At 40.9% G+C, this 22,753-nt stretch overlaps 1 protein-coding gene across 1 annotated transcript in view; it reads left to right on the forward strand.

Moving 5' to 3' along the window:
* The window catches only part of AACS (acetoacetyl-CoA synthetase), a 66,639-nt gene that overhangs the window by 38,343 nt on the left and 5,543 nt on the right, over positions 1 to 22,753 (forward strand). Inside the window, exons 9-15 of the mRNA XM_075274953.1 lie at positions 1,201 to 1,281; positions 2,289 to 2,413; positions 6,849 to 6,913; positions 8,253 to 8,375; positions 9,484 to 9,597; positions 16,709 to 16,834; positions 17,838 to 17,907. Of these exons, the coding sequence (XP_075131054.1) occupies positions 1,201 to 1,281; positions 2,289 to 2,413; positions 6,849 to 6,913; positions 8,253 to 8,375; positions 9,484 to 9,597; positions 16,709 to 16,834; positions 17,838 to 17,907 (704 nt within the window). The remainder of the gene's footprint in view (positions 1 to 1,200; positions 1,282 to 2,288; positions 2,414 to 6,848; positions 6,914 to 8,252; positions 8,376 to 9,483; positions 9,598 to 16,708; positions 16,835 to 17,837; positions 17,908 to 22,753) is intronic.

The raw sequence follows: 22,753 nt of genomic DNA on the forward strand, positions 1-22,753 counted from the left end.
ACGCCATCACTCCAGAGTGGCGATGTAATGATTCGCTCCCATAGTTTACATAGATATTGTGCCCTCTGCTGGTTAGCTGAACCCACTTGGGCCTTTTCCTAAATGTATAACATTTTCAGTTGATGTATGAGCTGTGTTATTCAGTTCCATTATTGAAAAATACATCAAAGCAGATTTTTAGATCTTATTCTGGATTTGCAGGCCGTGCATTGAAAATAATGATATCTTTGCTTACAATAGCTTTTCTGCTCTATTCAATGAGAACAACCTTTTTCTGATGATAAAACTCCTTAAGTAGAAGCAGCACTTCTTTATTTGTCTGAGACACGAATAAGTCAGAGATTTGACCCTCTTTTAGCTAATGGCAGCTTTTGTAAGTCTAGGCAGGACAAGAACGGAGAGCAAAGGCATTTGTTACCTTTAATGGCGAATGGCTGCTAGTATGTGTATTTGGCGATTTCCATTACGTACATGTCCATTAAATCTTATTATTGTCATTGCATTGCAGAACTTTGAAACAAACAGTTCTCACCACAATTTACTCCTCTTACTATAACGTCAGCAGAGCAGGCGATGTGTGAAAAACGCACGAGTCTGTCTGCTGACTGCAATGTGCAGTCTCACCTACAGAGCTGCTGTGTTTTCAGCACTTCCATGAGAGGTTCATGGCGTGTGAGACTGCAGGGGTGACTTTAACCATGTCGTGACTGAAAAAAAATCTCAACATTTTTTACTACAATAAATGTGGGGGTTAAATCTACTTAAGGAGCGTTTTATCTGGAAGTGCAAGTGTGTGACCCTTTTATGTGAATCCCTTAAGTATTGTGGCCAGTATTAGTTATTGGCCATATCTATGTGTAACTGGAACAGGGCGACAACTAACCATGGAAGCGTACAGTCATTTATTCTTTGTTTACTTGCACTTGATAAAAATCAGCACGTCATGGGATGGACAATCTATGGTCCTAGACCTCTGTCTTGTAATGGAGCATGCACCTGTCTGTCCATCACATGCCCATGTACTGAATTTTATCCATTGGAAGCAAAGAAAGAATGACAGCAATCAGAGGTCTAGAAAATTAAGAATTGATACAGGCAGTTTGTATAACTTTTCATTAAACAAACAATAACATTTATTTTCTGAAACTGGACAATCCCTTCAATTCTTTATACTTCCCTTTTTTTCTCTTTTGATTCCAGGGAACGCTGATAAAACATTTATCGGAACACATTTTGCATGGCAATACTACCAGCAGTGATGTCATCATGTATTATACAACGGTACTACATTCTTCTCAAATTAAAGCAGCCTTGACCATAATTTAACATTGAATATCAGATGACTGACATTCTGCATGTCCAGATCAGATTAAATGCAGCACTGCTACTTGAGGCTTTTTCAATTATCAGATTTCAACCTTGTGAGCCTTTATCATGACACCATACATTATAGTAACTTGGCAATAGAATAAATCCTTGGGTCAACAATCAAACTCCAGTAATCCTGTGATCTATTACAAATAACTTGTAATATCATTGCTCTCAAGAAAGGCAATAGTGCACCTGCTCTTACAGTGAAGAATCCCCTTCTATATTGGATATAAAACTTGCCACTTTATTCTTATATACACAGTCCAGTCACATTAATGTGACCACCTGTCAAAATCCAGAATAAGCACCTTTTGCAATGCGGACCGCTGCGCGATATGCAGGAAGAGAGGGGATGTTGTGGTGATGTTCACTGGGATGTTGAGCCATGCCGACTCCAGTGCCATGGCCAGCTGCACTAGGTTACGTGGTTGAGCATCCATGGCGCAAAAGACCCGATCGAGGTGGTCCCACAGATTCTCGATTTGCTGGCCAAGGGAGTACGGTAAACTCATCCTGGTGCTCCTCGAACCATGCATGTACATTGCGAGCTTTATGACACGTCGCATTGTCCTGCTGGTAGATGCCATCATCCTGAGGAAAAACGATTCGCATGTAGGGGTGAACATGGTCCGCAAGGATAGATGCATGTTTGTGTTGATCCATCGTGCCTTCCACAATGATGAGTGCACCCAGATGGTGGATGACACATGCCTTCTGCGATTGGTTATTTAACGTTGATGTCAAAAGTAGGCAGTGGTCACGTTATAACTGGACTGTGTATTTTATTCCTGTGCAGATATTGCTTGCTTAATAAATATATATATATATATATATATATATATATATATATATATATATATATATATATATATATATATATATAAAAAATATATATAACCTTGTTTCTTTTCCTCCAGGCTGGGTGGATGATGTGGAATTGGCTAGTCTCAGCGATCGCCACTGGAGCCTCTTTGGTGCTGTATGATGGTTCCCCTCTTGTTCCAAGTCCAAATGTGCTATGGGATCTTGTGGACAGATTGGGGTAAAGTAGATAAGATAACTACTTGTATAGAAAAGTCAATAGAAAAGACTCTCCAACACTATATAAACGATCACTTTCTACTCCTTACAAAAATTCTCCTTGGCCAACATGTCATTTTTGTTTATACCAGAGGGCATCCACTATAACTGCTCCTTGCTTTGTTGGTGGAGGCTCCTTGCCCTTAGCCCCCATGTACATCATTCTCTGTGACCACAACAGGTCTGTTAGAAGACTATACTTCATGGACACTGAGACAGAAAGTGATGTCCTTTTACAAAGACAGACAAGGGAGGCATAAATTGGCACATTAGGGGACATCACACAGAAAAAAACTGCAATCTGCTTACATGGTGTATTTATGTAGGTGGTTAAATATTGTAAGATGCCCACTTGCCAAAAGAAGGGGGTTATCTGGGTAGTAATAATGCTGACCAGTGCGTTCCCTGCACTGGGTAAAGTGGTTGTCCAGTTTTTTATATTGGTGGCTTATACTGAGGCGCCGATATTGTCATAGAGCCAGAGCAGCTGCTGGACAGCTAAAGGTACAAGAGTTTCTGGGAGACAAGGGGTTGGGCATGATGAGATTCATCATGCCCAATCATCACTTTTCCCATACATATAATCGGTCGATTCTGTGGATATTAGCTGGTTTGGCCATCTATACACTCATGCTGGGCGGACATTAGTCAGTGTGCTGGGACTGTGTGGAAAGTTTTTCTCCGTGTGACTATCCAGTACATTGTAAGCTTATAGTAAGTGAGTCATTATGCTTATTTAATTTTGCCATGAAGTCTCTGCAGTATTTTCCTGGTGACATTTAGCTGAGAGCTTTGGATGAAAGGTTATGTCCCACAGAGATGTCTCTTTCTAGTGAAAGGTTAATCGAATCTTGGAAATACTGTTGGTTTAACCATAGCTGTCCAAGTCTTGCTTTCTTAAAGTTTTTGTTTAATCTGTAAAAGTAAAGTACACTAGTTAGAGGGAGATTTATAATAAGCTAAGTGAAAAGCACCCAATGTAAAGGGGTCCAGTTGAATATATGGTAAAGGGACATTACAATGAGAGATTCAGAAAATATTGACTTGAATGGGACTGAGCTTGCAGTAACTTTTCCAGCCACTACACATAGTACAGAGCTAGTATACTTCTGGTATGCTGCATGCAAACAACTGATTGGCTGCCTGCAGTTGGACCTCGCTGATCGGCTTTTTGATGACCTATTCTAAATAAAGGTTATCAATAGTATACTCTTGAACAACCAGTCAGTGAAAAGAGCATATCTTCACCTGGCATAAATATTGTTTACATTAGTGTCGATGAGAACGGACACAGAATCAGTCTGTAACACTTTAATGTCCGTTGCTTTTATGAAAGACATCAACGGTGGTGTGAATGCCCATTTAAAAAAACAAACAAAACACACTTCTCTATCTGGCAGTCTGGCGAATGCCAGGAAAACTTTGCAGTTGACACAATGCAGTTAAGAAGGTAAAGTTTGGTGGCCAAGGGATAATTCTATGGGGTTATTCTTCAGGGTATGGCCTATGCTCCTTAGATCCATTACTACTTCAGCATACAAAGACAAGTGTGTAACTTGGGCTGCGGGTACAGTTTGCAGATGGTCATTTTTTGGTTCAGCATGGCTGCACCTCAGTGCACAAGCTAAGGTCCATAATGGCATGGTTAGGTGACTATATGGAAGAATTTAAGAACTTGACTAGCCCATAACTCCATCAAACACTTATAGAATTAACTAAAACTAAGATTGCAAGTCAGGCTCTCTGATCCAACATCAGTGTCTGACATTACAAATTCTCTTCTGAATGAATGTGCAAAAGTTTCCACAGACCTGCTCCAAAATGTTGTGGAAAGCCTTCCCAAAACTGTGAAAGCAGTTCTGCAAATGGGGGGGGACCAACTCTTTATTAATGCCTATGGATTTAGAATGTGATCTCATAAAAGCTGTTGTTGGCGAAATGGCCAAGTGTCTCCATACTTATGTGCCAATCTTGTCCAGCATACTGCATGTGACCAAGCAGGATCATCTTACGGCAAGAAAGTGGCAGCAGTACATTGTGACAGTGTTCCTGTATGTATGTGGTTTTATTTGCCTCAAATAAATGCTCTGTTTTTATTGGCTTAAAGGCATGCTGGACTTTCCTCCTGTTACTTTTGTCCATATAGTGTACCTATAAATACGAAATTACTTGATATGGTCCTGTTAGGCCGGGTTCACACGATGTATTTTGGCACGTAACGGTACCGGCTCCCATTGAAAACAATGGGAGCGTATACGGCCTGCAAAACCTCCCGCGGCGTCTACGTGGCACATTATGTGCCAACATACATTGTGTGAACCCGGCCTTAGGTGTTACAATATTCTACTATTTATTTAAGCTTCATGGTCACGAATGTGAACCCTTAATACTTGCATACAGGCTGTCATTCAGATTTTTATACCGACAGATTGACAGTTTTTCTTGGTTATACAGTGGAGGTATATTTGCATGTCAAGATAAAATTGTCAATTAGGTAGGGCAACATGGTGGCTCAGTGGTTAGCACTGCAGCCTTGCAGCACTGGAGTCCTGGGTTCGAATACTGCCAGGAACAACATCTGCAAGGAGTTTGTATGTTCTCCCTGTGTTTGCGTGGATTTCATCCATTCTACAAAGACATACTTAAATGAAAAAAAAAAAAAAGTACATTGTGATCCCTATATGGGGCTCACAATATACATATAAAAAAGTCATTTAGGTAGTGGCAAAACTGGGCGACAACTCTTGTGGGGGATGGCAGTGATATAATGGCTTCCATTAGCTTGTGAGGAACAATATAGCTAATGAAGTCAACACTATTATATTTGCGCCTTAGTCTTCACATGTCAGGATACTGAATGTACTTGTAAAAATAGCAGTATATAACATGAAAGCACAAAGTTCAAATCACCATGGCCTATAATATGTCTATGACCAAGGCCATGCCAGTGTTTTCCTCTTTTGACTTGATGGAACAGTTTAATTGAATCTCTGTAGTAACTGCTGAGGCTTCTGGTTGTCTGCAAGATAAATGGAGCCATCCCTGCTTCCTATTAGACATCAATGAAATAAGGCCTTTGAGACTTCTCGACATGCTATACTGGTACCATGGAGGATAAATTGGTGGCATGATCTTATTGATTACTGCGGGCATGGTTTAAGTAGTAATGGTTATAATTCTTTATTGATCACAAGTAAACCATACAGGCCAACCTATAACTTAAAGCATACGTTCATTCTCGCTTAGATTTGCTGTGTTACTGTTTAAAATTAGATCAGTAGCTCCTCAGAAACTGATTATAATTTATCAATTGGGTCCCTTTCACATGACCATACTCTGGTCAGTATTTTATCAATGTTTATAAGCCAAAACCTGAAGTGAATTTATTATGGAAAGATTTGCATGTCTTAGGCCCACTCTTGGTTTTGACTTACAAATCCTGATGGAATATACTGACCAGAATACTGCTGTATGAAAGTGGTTGTGCTCAGAATTCATGTCACCATCTCTAGTCTGCTGCTGTGGAGCAACTGATGGAGCACAAAGGTAATCCCAGCCACGGGTTACTCACTCATAGGTGTAGCTTACAATGCTACACATAAAACCGCACACTTGTAAGCACCCTGACGCTCTGCTGTAAAGTCACAGGTTTTATTACTCAGCATTTACAATACACTCCAACATTGAAATTACAATACCAAGAAGGCAAAGCCTTGGAATTATGATAATCATTAGATCCATAGATGATATGCAGATGATAAAAAATGGAAATAAAACCTTCAAAACATCTTGATTTATTCAGTATTTAATATGAGAATGTACTTGCATGTCTTGACATGCTATTGGTGGGGTTATTAATGGTTGTCTGAGGAATGTTATGCCAGGCTGAAAGCACTTGGGCACACAAATCATCAAGATTGGCTCTTGGCAGATCTCTGTGCAGTAGTTGACCAATGACATCCCAGATGTGCTTGATGGTAGACAAGTCCAGAGTACCATGTTTGACTATGTGGGCTGCTCACAGTAGCATCAGCAACATGTGTTGAAAAACATTTCCAGGGACACTTTGGGAAAATGGCCACACAACTGGTTCCACAACCAAATGAATGTAACGCCAAGCTGTTAATGTAGCTTAAATAAAACCTACACCTTTCTGGTGCCCCCACAATATAATGCATCAAGCACAATCCGTTGAATCCAGGACATACCTACTCCCATCAGGGACAGCAGGACAGCACTTGAAATCTGGGACTGTCCCGCTAAATCCGGGATGGTTGGAGGGTATGTCCCAACTTATTCCTGTGTGATGTCTTCCTGAACATAAACACCTATTATAAATAACTTATATTATACTATATTATATGCTGAGATCTGGCTTTTTTTTTTTTTACCTGCAGAATAACCATTTTGGGAACTGGTGCTAAGTGGTTGGCAGTTCTAGAGGAGAAAAACCTTAAACCTCGTAAGTTTCTTTCTTTGATACTTTTCAAATGAATGCCCAACCAAGTAGTACATAGAAGTTCTAGTTTCTCTAGAGTGGGAACAGCTCTTTGCGCCCCAATAGTCTGAGGTCACCGGGGCCAGATGATTACAATGTTTATATATAGTTAGGTAGACAATGTGTTCCCCACATGTTCAATATGTGGTGTTTTACTATATAGATTTTAAAGCTCTGTTCAATATAACTCAAAGGAAATGTGTCCTAAGAATCATCAAGATTTTGTTGCTGTTAATAGATCAAATTCAGTCCATAGTTATGTGATGAATATAGCGGTGCATGGCTTGTTAAAAGACAGATGTCTGATCACTAAGCTGAGACTGTAACATGCTGTGCACTTGTGTCCATTGCATGACTATGGACTGTCCATCTCATGGCCATGGACTGACTGTTATCATTTTTGTTTACCTCGTGTTGAATTCAGGGTTCTAGAAAACCAGAAGAAAGTCATACAGACCATAATCATATTTAAGTTTGTAGACCATGAAAAGTTTTAACTTTTTTTTGCAAATAGAAGAGTCTGAAAATTTAAAGATTTCCTCCCGACTGTCTCAATGGTGACATATATAATTTTTTTTTTTTTTTGTCTTGACGAGTTGCTAAAGGATACGACCATGCAGGGACCATCTATCCTCTAGCATTTGTCATAACCGCTGACATGATATCTTTAGGGAGGGTTCACACGGTGTAACGTGCCGCGTGATGCGGCACGTCTACGCCGCGGGAGCCTTTGCGGGCCGTACACGCTCAGGAGCGTGTACGGCCCGCAAAGGCTCCCGCGGCGTAGATGTGCCACATCACGCGGCACATTACACAGTGTGAACCCTCCCTTATAGTGGACAGGTGATCAGGCCCTGCCTTACATGAGAAGATAACCTGGCCACATAAAGAAAACATGGCTGGGTTTCTGACAAGTGCCAGATGTCTCTGCAGAAGACAGAAGACTGTCACCACTAAGATGATTAGAAAAAAATAAATAAATCCCTTCAAAATTTGCTTGTATTTGAAAAATATGTTGACCATAAATGTGGTTATGATCATGGGAAGGAAGGCAGTTCACAGGCTTGGCGTCTATACTAACCTTGCTGGTGTTTGACTTTTTGAGTGAAGGAAAAGGTCTGAGAGATAAGTGAGAGAGGCAAAAACTGAGCAGAGTGACTTATGTGAAAAAAAAAGAATCTTGAATAATGGAATATATTATGCAGACTGTAATACAAGACTGCCAGTTTCTATATTGTACAGCAAATACACATGTAGTGTAATGAAGCATAAAGTAATGTAAAATGACATTGCTTCTTAATAGGTGAAACGCACAGTCTGCAAACTCTTCATACAATATTGTCAACTGGATCTCCGCTAAAGCCACAAAGCTATGATTATGTCTATCAACATATAAAGAGTAATGTCCTTCTTGGCTCAATTTCGGGTAAGTATATGAGAAGATGCGTTCTTATACAGTACAATCATAGTATGCATTTACATTGCACATATAGCACCAACATTCTGGGGTAGTTGTGAGGTACTATACAAAAATAAGTCTGTAAGCCTATTGGTATATTTTTGGTATTGTGGTTTGCATGGGTTACTTCCAAACTAGACCGAGTTTTCCTTTGGTTGGATGTGGCACTAAGACCCCTACAGGACATCAACCACATGGTCTCCATGCTCCATTTTCCTATAAACACACCACAAGGAGAGAAAGTTAAAAAGCTGTAAACCTCAGGTGCATCTTGACATTTATCGGGCAAATCCTCCAGCAGTTCAGGAATGATCAAAATGCTGGTCTAGATAGATTCACATCCCATAATGTCTAATTATTAGGACACAATTAGATTTCCACTTTTTCTTAACTCAAAATTATGGTTTCTCCAATTTTCACATAGACAGAAAAACCAATAAAATCTCCAGATTAATTGATATTCATTCGGGCCTAAACGGGAACGGGATATCATGACAACATGATAACAATAGGGTCATAGACTAAATGTAGAAAATAACTCCTGAAAACTGGAGAAGAAAACAACCTATATTTCTTTAATAAGATTACATTACAAACTTTCATATATTAACCTGTACTATTTATTCATGAAAAGTTGTTTATAACTGGAATTGACCTGTATCTATCCTTTTTATTTACATACAGTGCGTAAGTGTCAGGTAAACGTGAACTGCCTGCGCGGGTTTTGACACAGAGAGAGACGCGGTGAGCCGCGTCTCTCTCTTGTCAAAACCCGCCTGCTGCGACCATCGCGGTCGCGGCTTTCCCCTCCGCTGTCGGCTCAAATGAATGAGCCGACATAGGAGAGAGCTGCCGGGGGCGGAAGCCGCGCGGCTGAGCCCGCGCGGCTTCCGCCTGAAGAAAGGGCATGTCCTTTCTTTTCTCCGCTAGCGGCAGCCCGCTGCTAGCGGAAAAAAAAAGCCCAGTGGTCTACATAGACCACCATTGTAAAGGGGAAGCGAAATCCGCTGTCAATATCCGCCCCTTTGCCTACGTGTGAACTAGCCCTAAATGACTTTATTTGTTTGTTTTTTAGGTGGCACAGATATTATAGCCTGCTTCATGGGGCAAAATGTCAGCATTCCAGTCTACAGAGGGGAAATCCAAGCCCGGAATCTTGCAATGGGGATAGAAGCGTGGGATGAAGATGGTAATTTGTTTTTCTTATTGACATTTTCCTTATGATCCATGTTATAACATACATGTATATATTACAAGCGCCAACAGTAACTTAACCAGCCTTTTGCCAGCTTTGAGCAGTGACCTGGAATTGATAAAAAATTGTGCGCTGCCCTTCTCATAGCAGTTTCAGAACAAAATTGATAGAATTTGGCTTTTGTAGTTCCAATAACGTTTTGACTGTTAGAACATATTCTGCATTATATTCTGCTATTCAGATGAGTGTATTCATTGTGAATATAACCTTATTTATTCTCTGAATCCTGAGACTGAGGGCAGGCACAGGTTATCCATTTTTCTATCTTGGTGCAATGTCCACATCCTGTTCTGCTGCAACCGGCAGCTACTACAAGAACATTGTGACCGACCTTTACCATTGATTTATTGTCATAAGGACTGATTGTGAACTTTTACACTGGGCATTTTTCTCTTGAGCAATGAGAAGAAAGACCTTGAGCATGGAATACTTGAGTTCATTCATAAAGTATATGAGGCATATCTGAAGATGTACATGTAATATTCTTATGTGCTTTGTGGGTAATTTGCAAGGTACACATGACATGCAAGAGTATTCCCTCTCTTTACTTGTGAGGATGCCTTGATCGGGCAGTTTCACCTTAATAGGACATACTCTGTGCTTTGTGAAGGAAGACAGAATGTGTAGTACGTTCCAGTGTTTCCTAAATTTCATGGTTAATTTTTAGAGATGAGCAAACACTGTTCGGATCAGCCGATCCGAACAGCACGCTCCCTTAGAAATGAATGGAAGCACCTGGCACGCAGACTTTGCCGGCGGCCGGCTGCTTAACCCCCTGCTTGCCGGCCGCTTCCATTCATTTCTATGGGAGCATGCTGTTCGGAACAGTGTTCGCTCATCTCTATTAATTATACAAATTAGAAGGGATGTAACATGTAACCATGGGGTCTCATAGTAAAACTGGAAGTGGGACTCCCATTCCAGCATGCACACTAATATCACAGAAGTGAAATAATATGCATTGTGATGTCACAGTAAAATGATAATGCAAGTAGTGATTTCATACTTTAAAGCTCATACATATGGTTATGGCACAGCATAAGCTTAATTTATTCAGTAATATCAGAGTGCAAGGATAATGCATGGGGTGACGACACAGATGATCGAAAACAAATAATGATGCCAGACTACACACAATGTCTTGGGATGACGCAATAGAGGGTTAATGCACACTATAAGCAGAAAAGCAGCTTGTAGCAAGTAATGGCATGAGGCCTATTCTGTTTCCCCATCTATTCCTATCTTATAATAGCATCTCTCACTGCACCTTGTCTTTTGAGTATTGGGCTCCATGGTAGCTGCTGTGTCTGCTACTCTGATAACTATGCTCAAGATAAGATAAAACAGCACCTTAATGAATTCTTCATGATTTTCTTAGTTTTTTTTGGAGCATGGGAGATGTGGTAAAGGTAAAGATTGAGAGTTGGCTAGCTGTATTAGACGTCATACTTAGGCTGGTTTCACACTAACTGAGACCTGAATGCGAGACTGGTCTGTTTGTGGATTTAACAGCCACTGTTGGGAGACTGACTCCTAGCATTATAGTTCTGTATGATGCCTACAAGCGACATAACGTCCCATACAGTGTCCCATACAGCATTATATATATATATATATATATATATATATATATATATATATATATATATATATATATATATATATATATATATATATTAGCTTTTACCCGCGACTTCGTCTGCGGTGATTTGAGAATTGGGCGGACACAGACGTGTGAAACTGTAAAAGTGCTTTAAAAAGTTTGGTGGGCTAGCAAATGTGATGTGATGTGTTATATTGTGTATGTTGTGATACAGACAATGTGATGTGTTATACAGCCTGTGTACAGGTGTATATATGTATCAGGTACTGTATATAGCAGTGATAGGTAATACATGTAATTATATAGTGTATATACAGCCTGTGTACAGGAGTATATATGTATCAGGTACTGTATATAGCAGTGATAGGTAATACATGTAATTATATAGTATATACAGCCTGTGTACAGGAGTATATATGTATCAGGTACTGTATATAGCAGTGATGGGTAATACATGTAATTATATAGTATATACAGCCTGTGTACAGGAGTATATATGTATCAGGCTCTGTATATAGCAGTGATAGGAGATACATGTAATTATATAGTATATACAGCCTGTGTACAGGAGTATATATGTATCAGGCACTGTATATAGCAGTGATAGGAGATACATGTAATTATATAGTATATACAGCCTGTGTACAGGAGTATATATGTATCAGGCTCTGTATATAGCAGTGATAGGAGATACATGTAATTATATAGTATATACAGCCTGTGTACAGGAGTATATATGTATCAGGCACTGTATATAGCAGTGATAGGAGATACATGTAATTACAATGTGATGTGTTGTATTGTGTATGTAGTGATACAGACAATGTGATGTTATATATGTAAATGTGAGTGAGTAGAGTGAGGGCTACTCCTGAGGTGACAGTATGGAGTGTGCAGGCAGGTTGAGGCAGGAAATGCCAGGCAGTCTGTGTGAGTCTATAGCTGGGGCTAGGAGTCCTGCTTTTGTGAGTCTCCTGCTAGGAAGCCATGTTGTTTAGTGGCACCAAAAGTAGCCTGTGACTCAATCCTAAGGGAAAACTATGTTTGTGGAAAATTGCATGCAAATCCATCCAGGCGTTTTAGTGTGATTGAGGAACAAACATCCAAACTCAAACATCCAAACACACAAACTTTCACATTTATAATATTAGTAGGATATATATATATATATATATATATAATATATATATATAATATAACACCCTAGCTCTGGTAAGTGAGCCCCCCTTGCTGAAGGTCTTGCTTTTCTGCGCGGTTTACTTAATATATACAATTTTATAGAGCACTTTCTGCTGATTAAAATGAGGTTTTTAATGGTGGAAGAATAATTGTAACATGATTGGTGAAATTGGAAGGAATGGAAATGAATCATCCCCGAGGGAGAAGCTACTTTTAACTGTACATCCATGTTAATGAAGACCCTTTCATTAACGTTTGCTTTGCATTGATTTTTAGATTAGCCTACGGTATATAGTAGTTTAGCTTAAGGTGGTTTAAAAACTTATCACAAAGTATGACTAAAGGTGTTGGCAACTATTATCTGTGAAACATCCTGTTGAATACAGTCTTTATCATTTCCATACATTCCAGTCTTCACTTTCAGATAACTACATTAAAACTTTAAACACAATTTTAGCTAAAATGAGCTCAATACCAAGTTGAGCTTCTTTGCTTTGATACATCGTAGGACTTATCTTGTATAGGTGTTGAGTTCAGAAATGTATTTAATCTCTTGTGGGCTTCAGTGCTGTAATCTCCCAGCATTCTTTGCTTGTTCAATGTGGCAGGAATCAAACGTGCTGTAATATAGAAATGGGTAGATCACCTATCAGCTGCCCTACAGATAAGGCGGGCTAGTACACCAGCAGTTCTTGCATCTCAAAATACAAAAAAATACTAGATTAAGAAAGTTGGTTCACTAGACAGGCCGCTGAATTATCAAATAATAAAATTTACTGTATACCAGGAACTCTGCAGTAATCCGATATAGGAAAAACTGTTGTGCTGCTTATAGGATGTCAGACAAACTGTTCCCAGATGACAGTATATACACTTGTACACCTAAAAATACACTTGCTTAGTGAGATTTCTTACAGTCGAGGTTGAAGTGTCAATGTTCTGCCCTCCATCTTTCCAACGACCTTACCTGTGTGTGAGCTAAGGAGCTGAGAGTTTAGTCATCATTATGTTGGTCTCAGTTATCAGCCATTACCAGAGGAGATATATATATATATATATATATATATATATATATATATATATATATATATATATATATATATATATTATATCTATTACACTAGTGGAGAATCTGCCTTCATGTTACACAATCTCCAAGAGCCAAAGCTACTAAGACTAGGTTCACACCTGCTTCTGCTCTACTTTCGGGCTTTCCATCTGCAGTGTCTGCTTCACATTGAAATGAATGGGAGACTGATTTTTAAGGCACAATTCTCAATTTCAGCTCCAAATTCAGCCACGTGAATAATACAGAGGAGGTGTTGGGAGCAGTGTTTACATGAGGGCATGCACACATTGTAGGAAAGGTCCAGATGACCGAGACAGACCACAAGTACAGAGGATTATTCATCTGCCAACAAGCACAAGCAGATTCCACGGTTTTCTGTCAACCATCCATGCACAGGATGATCTCTGCCAAGACCGTTTTCAGGGGCTTAACAAAAGCAAAATTCACAAAACTCATTGTTCTGCCATTGACCGTCAGTCACCCTGACCTTGTTTGCAGTAGTGTCCTGAATGAGACACCTGGACTGCTATGGACTTAAACCTTTATCTTTTACAACAAATCCAATGTCCGTTTGGGATTGTCGCATACAACAGTCAGTCAACACTAGTTAGACATGAGACACTAACAGCTCTGTAATATACAGGGCATCTTGTGACCACATTTGCTGCTCATCGCACTGGAATTTTTCAGCAGGATAATGCTTGCCCGCACATAGGGTTTTCCAGGAATGACTCCACCATATTGCAACACTACTTCAGCTTGCATGTTCACCATATTTATCACCAGTCATGCATTTGTATGACCCGCTGCATTGCCAACTTTGCCAGCCTAGGAGTATGGAAAAAGCTATAAAAATCCAGCATGCCATCAACTTTAGATAGGAATAAAACTTAACTATTATTTCATCTGCACAACTTGACAAAGTTTAAAAATTCATGGAAAAATCATCCCATAAAACACAGGGGAAATGGAGCAGCTGTGACATATCATAGTATTGCTGTGCCATGCTGATGCTTGCTATTGGCTGGCGTGGGGATAAATGAGTGAAGAAAACTGCCCTAACAAAAGTCACCAATGACTTTCTAACTGCCAAAGCCAAGCGCCATTACTCTGTCCTCCTCCTTGACCTTTCCTCTGCCTTTGACACAGTTGACCACTCCCTCCTGTTAGAAATTCTCTAATCCCTTGGCATCTCAGACCTGGCCCTTTCCTGGATCTCCTCATACCTCACCGACCGCACATTCAGCGTCTCCCACTCGTACACCACCTCCTCACCGCACACCCTCTCTGTAGGTGTCCCCCAATACTCCATCCTAGGACCTCTTCTGTTCTCCATCTACACCCTTGGCCTGGGCCAACTCATAGAATCATGGTTTTTAATACCATTGCTATGCCGATGACACCCAAATATACATCTCTGGACCAGACATTACCTCCCTGCTGGCCAGAGTTCCAGTTTGCTTAGCGGCCGTAGCCTCCTTCCTCTCTTCCCGCTTTCTCAAACTGAACATGGAGAAAACAGAGTTCATCATTTTCACCCCACCCCGTATGGCCCCTCCACCTGACCCATCTATCAAAGTTAACGGAACCCCACTTTCTCCTGTCCCACATGCCTGTTGTCTTGGGGTAACCCTGGACTCTGACCTATCCTTCAAGTCACACGTTCAAACCCTCAACACCTCCTGCGGCCTCCAACTCAAGAACATCCATCGAATCCGGTCCTTCCTCAGCCCTGAAACTACCAAGATGCTCGTCCAGGCCTCATAATCTCCCGCTTAGACTACTGGAACACCTTTCTCCATGGACTCCCAGCAAACACCCTCGCCCCCTCCAGTCCACCTTAAACTGCTCTGCTCGTTTAATTCACCTCACCCTCTGATCTTCATCGGCTGCTCTCCTCTGCCAGTCCCTCCACTGGCTACCTATTGCCCAGCGAATTGAGTTCAAGCTATTGATGTTAACATACAAAGCGATCCACAACCTGTCCCCTACATATATCTCTGAACTAATCTCCCACTACCTGCCCACACGTAACCTAAGATCCTCCAATGACCTCTTACTCCGCTTTGGCCTCATCCGCTCCTCACACAACCGTCTCCAAGATTTCTCCCGTGCATCCCCCATACTCTGGAACTCCTTACCAAGACACATAAGACTGATCCCCACAATCACAGGATTCAAGAAGGCCCTGAAGACTCACCTATTCATGAAGGCCTACAACCTCATATAACACTAGCACCACACCACCATTTGAACTGTCTCCCTCCTCTCCTTTTGTCTCTAACCCTCTTCCCCCATAGATTGCAAGCCCTCGCAGGCAGGGCCCTCTACCCCACTGTGCCAGTCGGTCATTTGTTAGTATTATATCTACCTGTATATTTTGTGTATTGTATGTAACCCCCAAATGGAATTAATGGTGCTATATAAATAAACAACAATAATAATAATAATAATAATAATAATAATAACTACTAGTAACTCTTCACTTATTGTATCACTGCCCTATGCCAATGATACAGTGAGTGAAACAATATAATACTATACAATATAATACTTCCAGAAAAAATGAGAGCAGCAAAACCATTCACATAAGCCTACAAAAGCAAAACAAAAAAAACACACACCAGAAGAAAGTGTATGCACAGTGCAACTGAGAGAAGTGAATGGAAGATAAAAATGGCATGCACACATATAATATGTTTGGATAATAAATATAACTCCAAGAATGATAAAGAACTTGGGTCACCACATGGTTAATAATGTGCATCTCTGACAGAACAAGGCACAGTGTAATAGTTTTGCGTTTGTTGTGTCAATCCATTCCACGCCCCTGTGAAGGTGTCAATGCCAGGTTTGCAATGAATACACTTAATTAAGTGGGTCACACTAAACATTCTTCTCCAGAACCTTCAATCTGTGAATCGGATACGCAGATGCCACCAAATTTACATAGCACACAGACACATCTGAATAAATAAAGCCGGTCTGCGTAGTTCTAATTTAGTAGTTACTAGGGGGAAAAAAAAGAGTTAAGATTTGTAGATCGGTAATAGGCGGCAGCAGGTCTCAGAGTAACATACAAGTGGGTAATCTATATAGTTCTTATTCTGCTCAGCATAGTCCTAATATTGTGCTCATGTAATTTTACAGATTGATGTTCATATCTCCCCTTTAATTCTCTCCATGTTCTTCAGGAAAGGCGGTGTGGGGAGAAAGCGGGGAGCTGGTTTGTATCATTCCATTACCATCTCAGCCCACACACTTCTGGAATGATGAAGATGGCAGCAAATACCAGAAAGCTTATTTCTCCAAATTCCCAGGTATCCCATTAAGACTGAGACGTAATAGAGAAACATATGCTGGAAGTCCGGGCTATCATCTGTAATTACAATCCCTATAGAGGTGTGAGTGGTCGTGTTTGACCAACAGGCAATGGAAAATCTAGTCTTAATGATGCGAGAAGCAGGTGTACCAAGTGTTATAGCGTGAAGAATAACTCAAGAATCTTAAGACTCGAGGACAGGAATTAGAATATACTAGAATATTATGCTTCACATAGAGAAGAACTCGATAATACATACAGTTATGTCCCTTATAATCATTATTCTCTTATCCATTTCACAAGCTGGTGCTATTTTGCTGTATCCTCTATATAATATTCTGTGCTTTTCAAATCCTCTACAAATGTTTTGGTTTGAGGTCCGTTCTATTCAGGATGAGATGTGTCAGATTTCTTCTTTCTGCTGTAGGACCCCTACTGTGGTGGTGCTTGTGTCTCTGTAGTACAGAGTGGAATCTGACCGGGGTCTTCCTGTGTGCTCCAGCTCCCCACTGCGTATTCATCTCCCACTATTTCTAGCTCCTTCTGTATTAAAAACAGTCATATTATAGTTAAATATGGGATGCTGCTATTTCTGCAGTTAAAAGCATGGCAAAACAGTTTTGTATGTTGATCATACAAGGTACAAATAGGCCCTCTATACAAGGTACAAATAGGCCCTCAGAGTTTTGAGCCCTGTAGCGATCATTTTTACATGCATTTTCCCAGCATGTGTTTTACAACACGGAAGCTAATAGGAGACAAATCTCATAGAAAACACCAGTTCTAGGTGATGATGCCCTTAAAATTTCCTATTGCATTGTAGTCAACAGGATATTATAAACATCACATCCACACAATGTAATATCCATCCACACAATGTAGCGTTCAGAGCCTCCCCAGCCTATCTGTATTTATTTAGCTGGCAAGCTAACAGTGCATATAATGTGACTATTTTAGAACTAGAATGAACAGTTCTACTATAACCATGTCTTGTATTATAGGTATATGGGCCCATGGAGACTACTGCAAAATAAATCCAAAAACAGGAGGGATTGTTATGCTGGGACGCAGGTGTGTATTTCTGGCATGATCCTGAAATCAATGTTTAATTTCAATATTAAAGCAGTTGCCACTGAAGGACAAGTCTTACAGCACTTTTATTATTAGGTGCTGGTGATACAGTTTGTGATACTATGACATCCCTGCAGCTAAAAAACCGTATCTAGGCCTGCCGGGGGTTAGTAAAGCATGTTGTGCCCCTGAATCACTGACTGGAGCTGTGTGTTTTGTTTTGTTTTTTCTTTGTGGGGAGACTGATGAGGTTTGTGAACCTTTAGAAGGCCTGGGGGTAGAGTTAACCAGGCTGATGGAGGTGAGGAAGGTGCCAATTTCCGTTATAAAATATATTCTAAATATACTATATAAATGTATATTATATAAAATATGTAATAACTGCCACCTTCTACTTCAAAAACCTAAAGCAGATTTTCTGTAGGTTCTTCTGACTTGTCCGTTTGAGCAAAAACTTGGATTTCTCATTAAAAAAAAATTTGAATCATTGTTTCTTATAACTTGCATTGTCATGTTTCTCTGTCAAGATGAATGGTAGCACCCAGCTGTCATTATTCAGTATTAAAGGGGCTCTATCATTGGGAAAAGTAATTTTTAACTAAGCACATACTTGCATAGGCTTTAGGCTATTCCACACCTACCTTTTGTATGCAAATCGTCTCAGCAGTTTTTGAATGAGCCCGTTTTTATACAAATGCTAATTAGCCTCCATGAGCACCGGAAGTCTCAGCGAGCTCTCTGCTGTGTATATGAGAGCAGGGAGATGAGTCATCAGCAGCCTGTGCTGTACACACAGCAGACAGTGCTTGATAAGAATTCTGGGGTGCTCAAAAACTGAGGTGATTTACATACAAAAGGTAGGTGTGGAATAGCCTTTCTAAAGGTCATGCAAGTATGTGCTTAGCTAAAAAAGACTTTTCCCAATGATGGAGCAAAGGGGTGTTTAACAAAGGGGTGTTTCCCTTCACATTGATTGAACAGTGTGAACCTGAAGAGACACACCCCCAACTGTTCACACCCAGTTGTCCATGTATTCATTAACTTCAATAGGAATGGAACAGTTCCTAAAGCAATGCTCCAGAATTATTATTTCATGGGGAACCCAGCATTTTACTAAAACCCAGATGTGAGGAGAGGAGACGGGTCCCCTTTAAGAACTCACGCTTGAGGTAACTTTGAGGACGCAGTGTATTTTATTTATTTATTATTTTTTTTCTGCAGGTAAGGTAACCTAGAAGTGAGATCGCACTGTATGCAGCTTGTGTTTTTCACATCCTGTCCTTTGACTTGCTGCTGTCTGTTCCCTATCTTGCTATAAATGTTGTCATACAGCCTGGGGTTCTGATAAGATGTCTGCATATTTGTTTATTCATAGCAGATTCTATTTTATATGTGGTTGCTATACATTGGACATGACCCATCACAGTTCAACCCCCCCCCCCTTAATAACTATTACTACACCTACTGTACCTGTCATTTCCCCCCTCTGTAAATGGAGGAGGGGGCTGAACAGGGTCGGACTGGGATGTCTAGGGCCCACCAGTGGAATTGTTTCTAGGGGCTCACCGCCAGGACCCTGAAGATCAGCGGTACCGAGACAGGGCGGTTAAAGGTAATAACATGTTGGGAGCCATGCTACTCACGCACTATACCATGCGCACTACATATACCTACTGCTACAGCCTGTATGGCAAGTGAACAGCATGGCTCCTAGAAATGTTACCATTACCCGTAGCTGAAGTGTCCTGGAAAAGCTGATCTGCAGAGGTCCTGGCTGTTGTATCATCGCAGATGTAATACTGATGGCCTATCCTAAGGACAGACCATCAATATTAGAAAGATGGATACATCCTTTAAAGTGGTTGTCCAGGAATTGGAGCAACTCATGTGGTGGGAGAGGTGTAAAATAAAAAAAACAAATAAATAAAAAAAAGAATACTCATCTGTCCTTAGCGGTTAAACGGTTTTGCGGCGGAGAGCATAAAACGCACACCGCCGCACTCGGTCTGACAGCTTTCTGTCTTCTACATGCAGAAGACGGAAAGCTGAGAACGGACTGCCGAACGCTAGTGTGAACCTAGTGTCAGGCTAAAGCCCCATGTAGCAAGACAAAGCAAAAAGCGCTGCGGGAAAAACCCCGGCGGCAACACATCAGTTTTTCCTGCAGCGCTTATTGCAGAAACTCCGCAGAGGTTTCCTCTGAGAACTTTGTTTCCTTTAGGGTAAGTTCACGCGGGGATTTTTGGTCAGGAGGCCGTATCTGCCTCAAAATCCTGACCAAAAAGATGGCTCCCATTGAAATCAATGGGAGCCGGTCAGTTCTTTTTTTTTCCGGGAGCCGGTTTGTTCCAGCTCCCAGAAAAAGAAGCGAGGTGCTCATTCTTCAGGTCGTTTCGCCTCGCGATTCAGCCTGAAGACACTCCCTCCTCCCATCTAGGCCCATTTATTGGGCCTAATCTGGAGCAGAGTGCGTGACTGGATGCCGGTGCATCCAGTCGCGGCTACCCGATTTTTGGTCCGGAACCTGAGGCGGCCTCTGCCTCAGGTTCCGGACCAAAAAACCCCGTGTGAACTTAGCCTTATACCTATAGTGAAACTGCAGGTATTTCTGTAGATATAAGTGACATGCTGCAATTTCCAAAACCGCAACAGTTTTGGAAATTGCAGTGTGTCTGCCATGTGTGTTTTTCTGCAATGTGTGGATGGGATTGCACTCACTATATACCTACACACTCAGGCCTGGTTCACATCTGTGTTCAGTAATCCATTCGGGGAGTCCGCATGGGGACCCTCCCAAACAGACTACCGAACGCATTAGCAAGTGGTATGTAGTGAAAGCACACATAGACTATAATGGGGTCCATGTGCTTTCTGTGCGGTGTCTGCATACAACATGCGGACAGAAAAGTACTTTACAATCTACTTTCCTGTCCACATGACTCATGCGGACACCGCGTGGAAAGCACACGGACCCCATTATAGTCTATGCGGTCCGCGTACTTTCACTGCACACCGCTTGCTAATGCGTTTGGTAATCCGTTCGGGGGGAAGAGGGAGGGGGTTCCCATGCAGACTCCCCAAACAGATCACCGAACGCAGATGTGAACCAGGCCTTAAACATATACCATATATACTCACACATATACAATACAATATACACATACAATACTATAGCACATATACATTTATATACATTCATATACCATATAAGTCATATATATACTTGTATGAATGCTATATATACACACACACACATATATACATACACATTATTATAGCATACAGTATATACTCACACATACCTGTATACAAACATACAGTACTCACATAGTATACAAGACACATACTTTACACAAATGTACATATATACATATTAAACATACAGATTTTACAAAGAGTTTACTCACCTATTCCAGCAGCAGTCGGCTCCCTGTCCTCCCCACACGCTGCGATGTAACAGGACTCAGTGTGAGGAGGAGGGGGGAGGGGGAGGAAGTGCGTGCGTGCGTGCAGCAGGGGAGACCTCACAGGACAGCAGCTGCAGGTAAGTGAAGGGAGAAGCCATTAGCTGATGCTGAAGAAAGACACGTTGTCCTCCGATGTGTACTTCTTCAGCATCAGCTAATGGGGGCCCCTGTGTGTGGAGGCAGATGCATTGGCCAGGTGCCCGGTTGGGGCCCCTGGCCATCCCGATCGGGCCCCGACCAATGCATCTGCATTGGTAAAAATCAAAACTTTAAGTCAGGGCTCGGGGGCCCACCGGTGGATTCCCCGGTACACCGGTGGGCCAGTCCGAGCCTGGGGCTGAATAGTTCTGATGTGCATTAACCACTTCAGTACTGGGCCAATTTCTAGTCCAGGGCCAGACACTTTTTAGGTTTATTTGGTTTGTGCGGATTTGAGCGCTGTAAAATATTTTTCTCATGTCTCATTCAACTAATTTTTGTCTCTTTTTGGGGACACACAGGGCTTTATTTTTATATTGTTTTTATTTTTGAATGTGTTAATTTTTATATATATATATATATATATATATATATATATATATATATATATATATATATATATATATATATATATTTGGGAAAATTAAACAAAACAGGAGGGAAATTGTTTCACCTTTTTTTTTTTTTTAAATTTAACACATTATTTATTTTATATGGTGTCATCAGGGTGGGGCAATAAGCTTTAATTATGGCGTTTTATTGGCATATTTATTTATTTATTTTTTTTATTTACTTTTTTTTTTTTAATAACACCCCCCCTTTTTTTTTTTTTTTTTTTTTTTTTTTTTTTTTTTTTTGATTGTGTCCCCATAAGGTCATAGTAGACATATGGGGACATCTGATCACTTTTTTTTTTTTTTTTTTTGTATTAGAGACTGACTTTCCCTGCAACAGGGGCTGGTACATTTAACCCCAGTTGCAGAAGGAATACAGCCTCCTGCACACTGTTATAAGACTAATAGAGCTGAACTGGGTCCTGTAGGATCACGTGACCGCAGGGTCAGAGGGCGGCCCTGCCTTCTCTCTGGGAGCTCGGGCTGAAATTACAGCCGGCTCCCAGTTTCAGCAGCTGCACTATCTCGTGCAGCTGCTGTGTTCTGATTGGACTTACCGGTACATCCTGTCAGACTATAAACGTTCGGAAAGTGGTTGCCTTGTTCTATGTGCGGTCTGGAAGTGGTTTAAGGAGTCTACCAGCACAAAGATCGCTTCTTAACCACTTACATGCTGGCTTTTTTTTTGTCAAAGTGCAATCTTGTTGGCGAGAAAATCAACTTTTAATCAATATGCAAATTGGACATGGCCATGCATGTCAAGAGTCCCAGTTTTTCCTATGGTAG

Source organism: Leptodactylus fuscus, chromosome 1 (genome assembly GCF_031893055.1).
Source record: "Leptodactylus fuscus isolate aLepFus1 chromosome 1, aLepFus1.hap2, whole genome shotgun sequence".
NCBI classification, from domain to species: Eukaryota; Metazoa; Chordata; class Amphibia; order Anura; family Leptodactylidae; genus Leptodactylus; species Leptodactylus fuscus.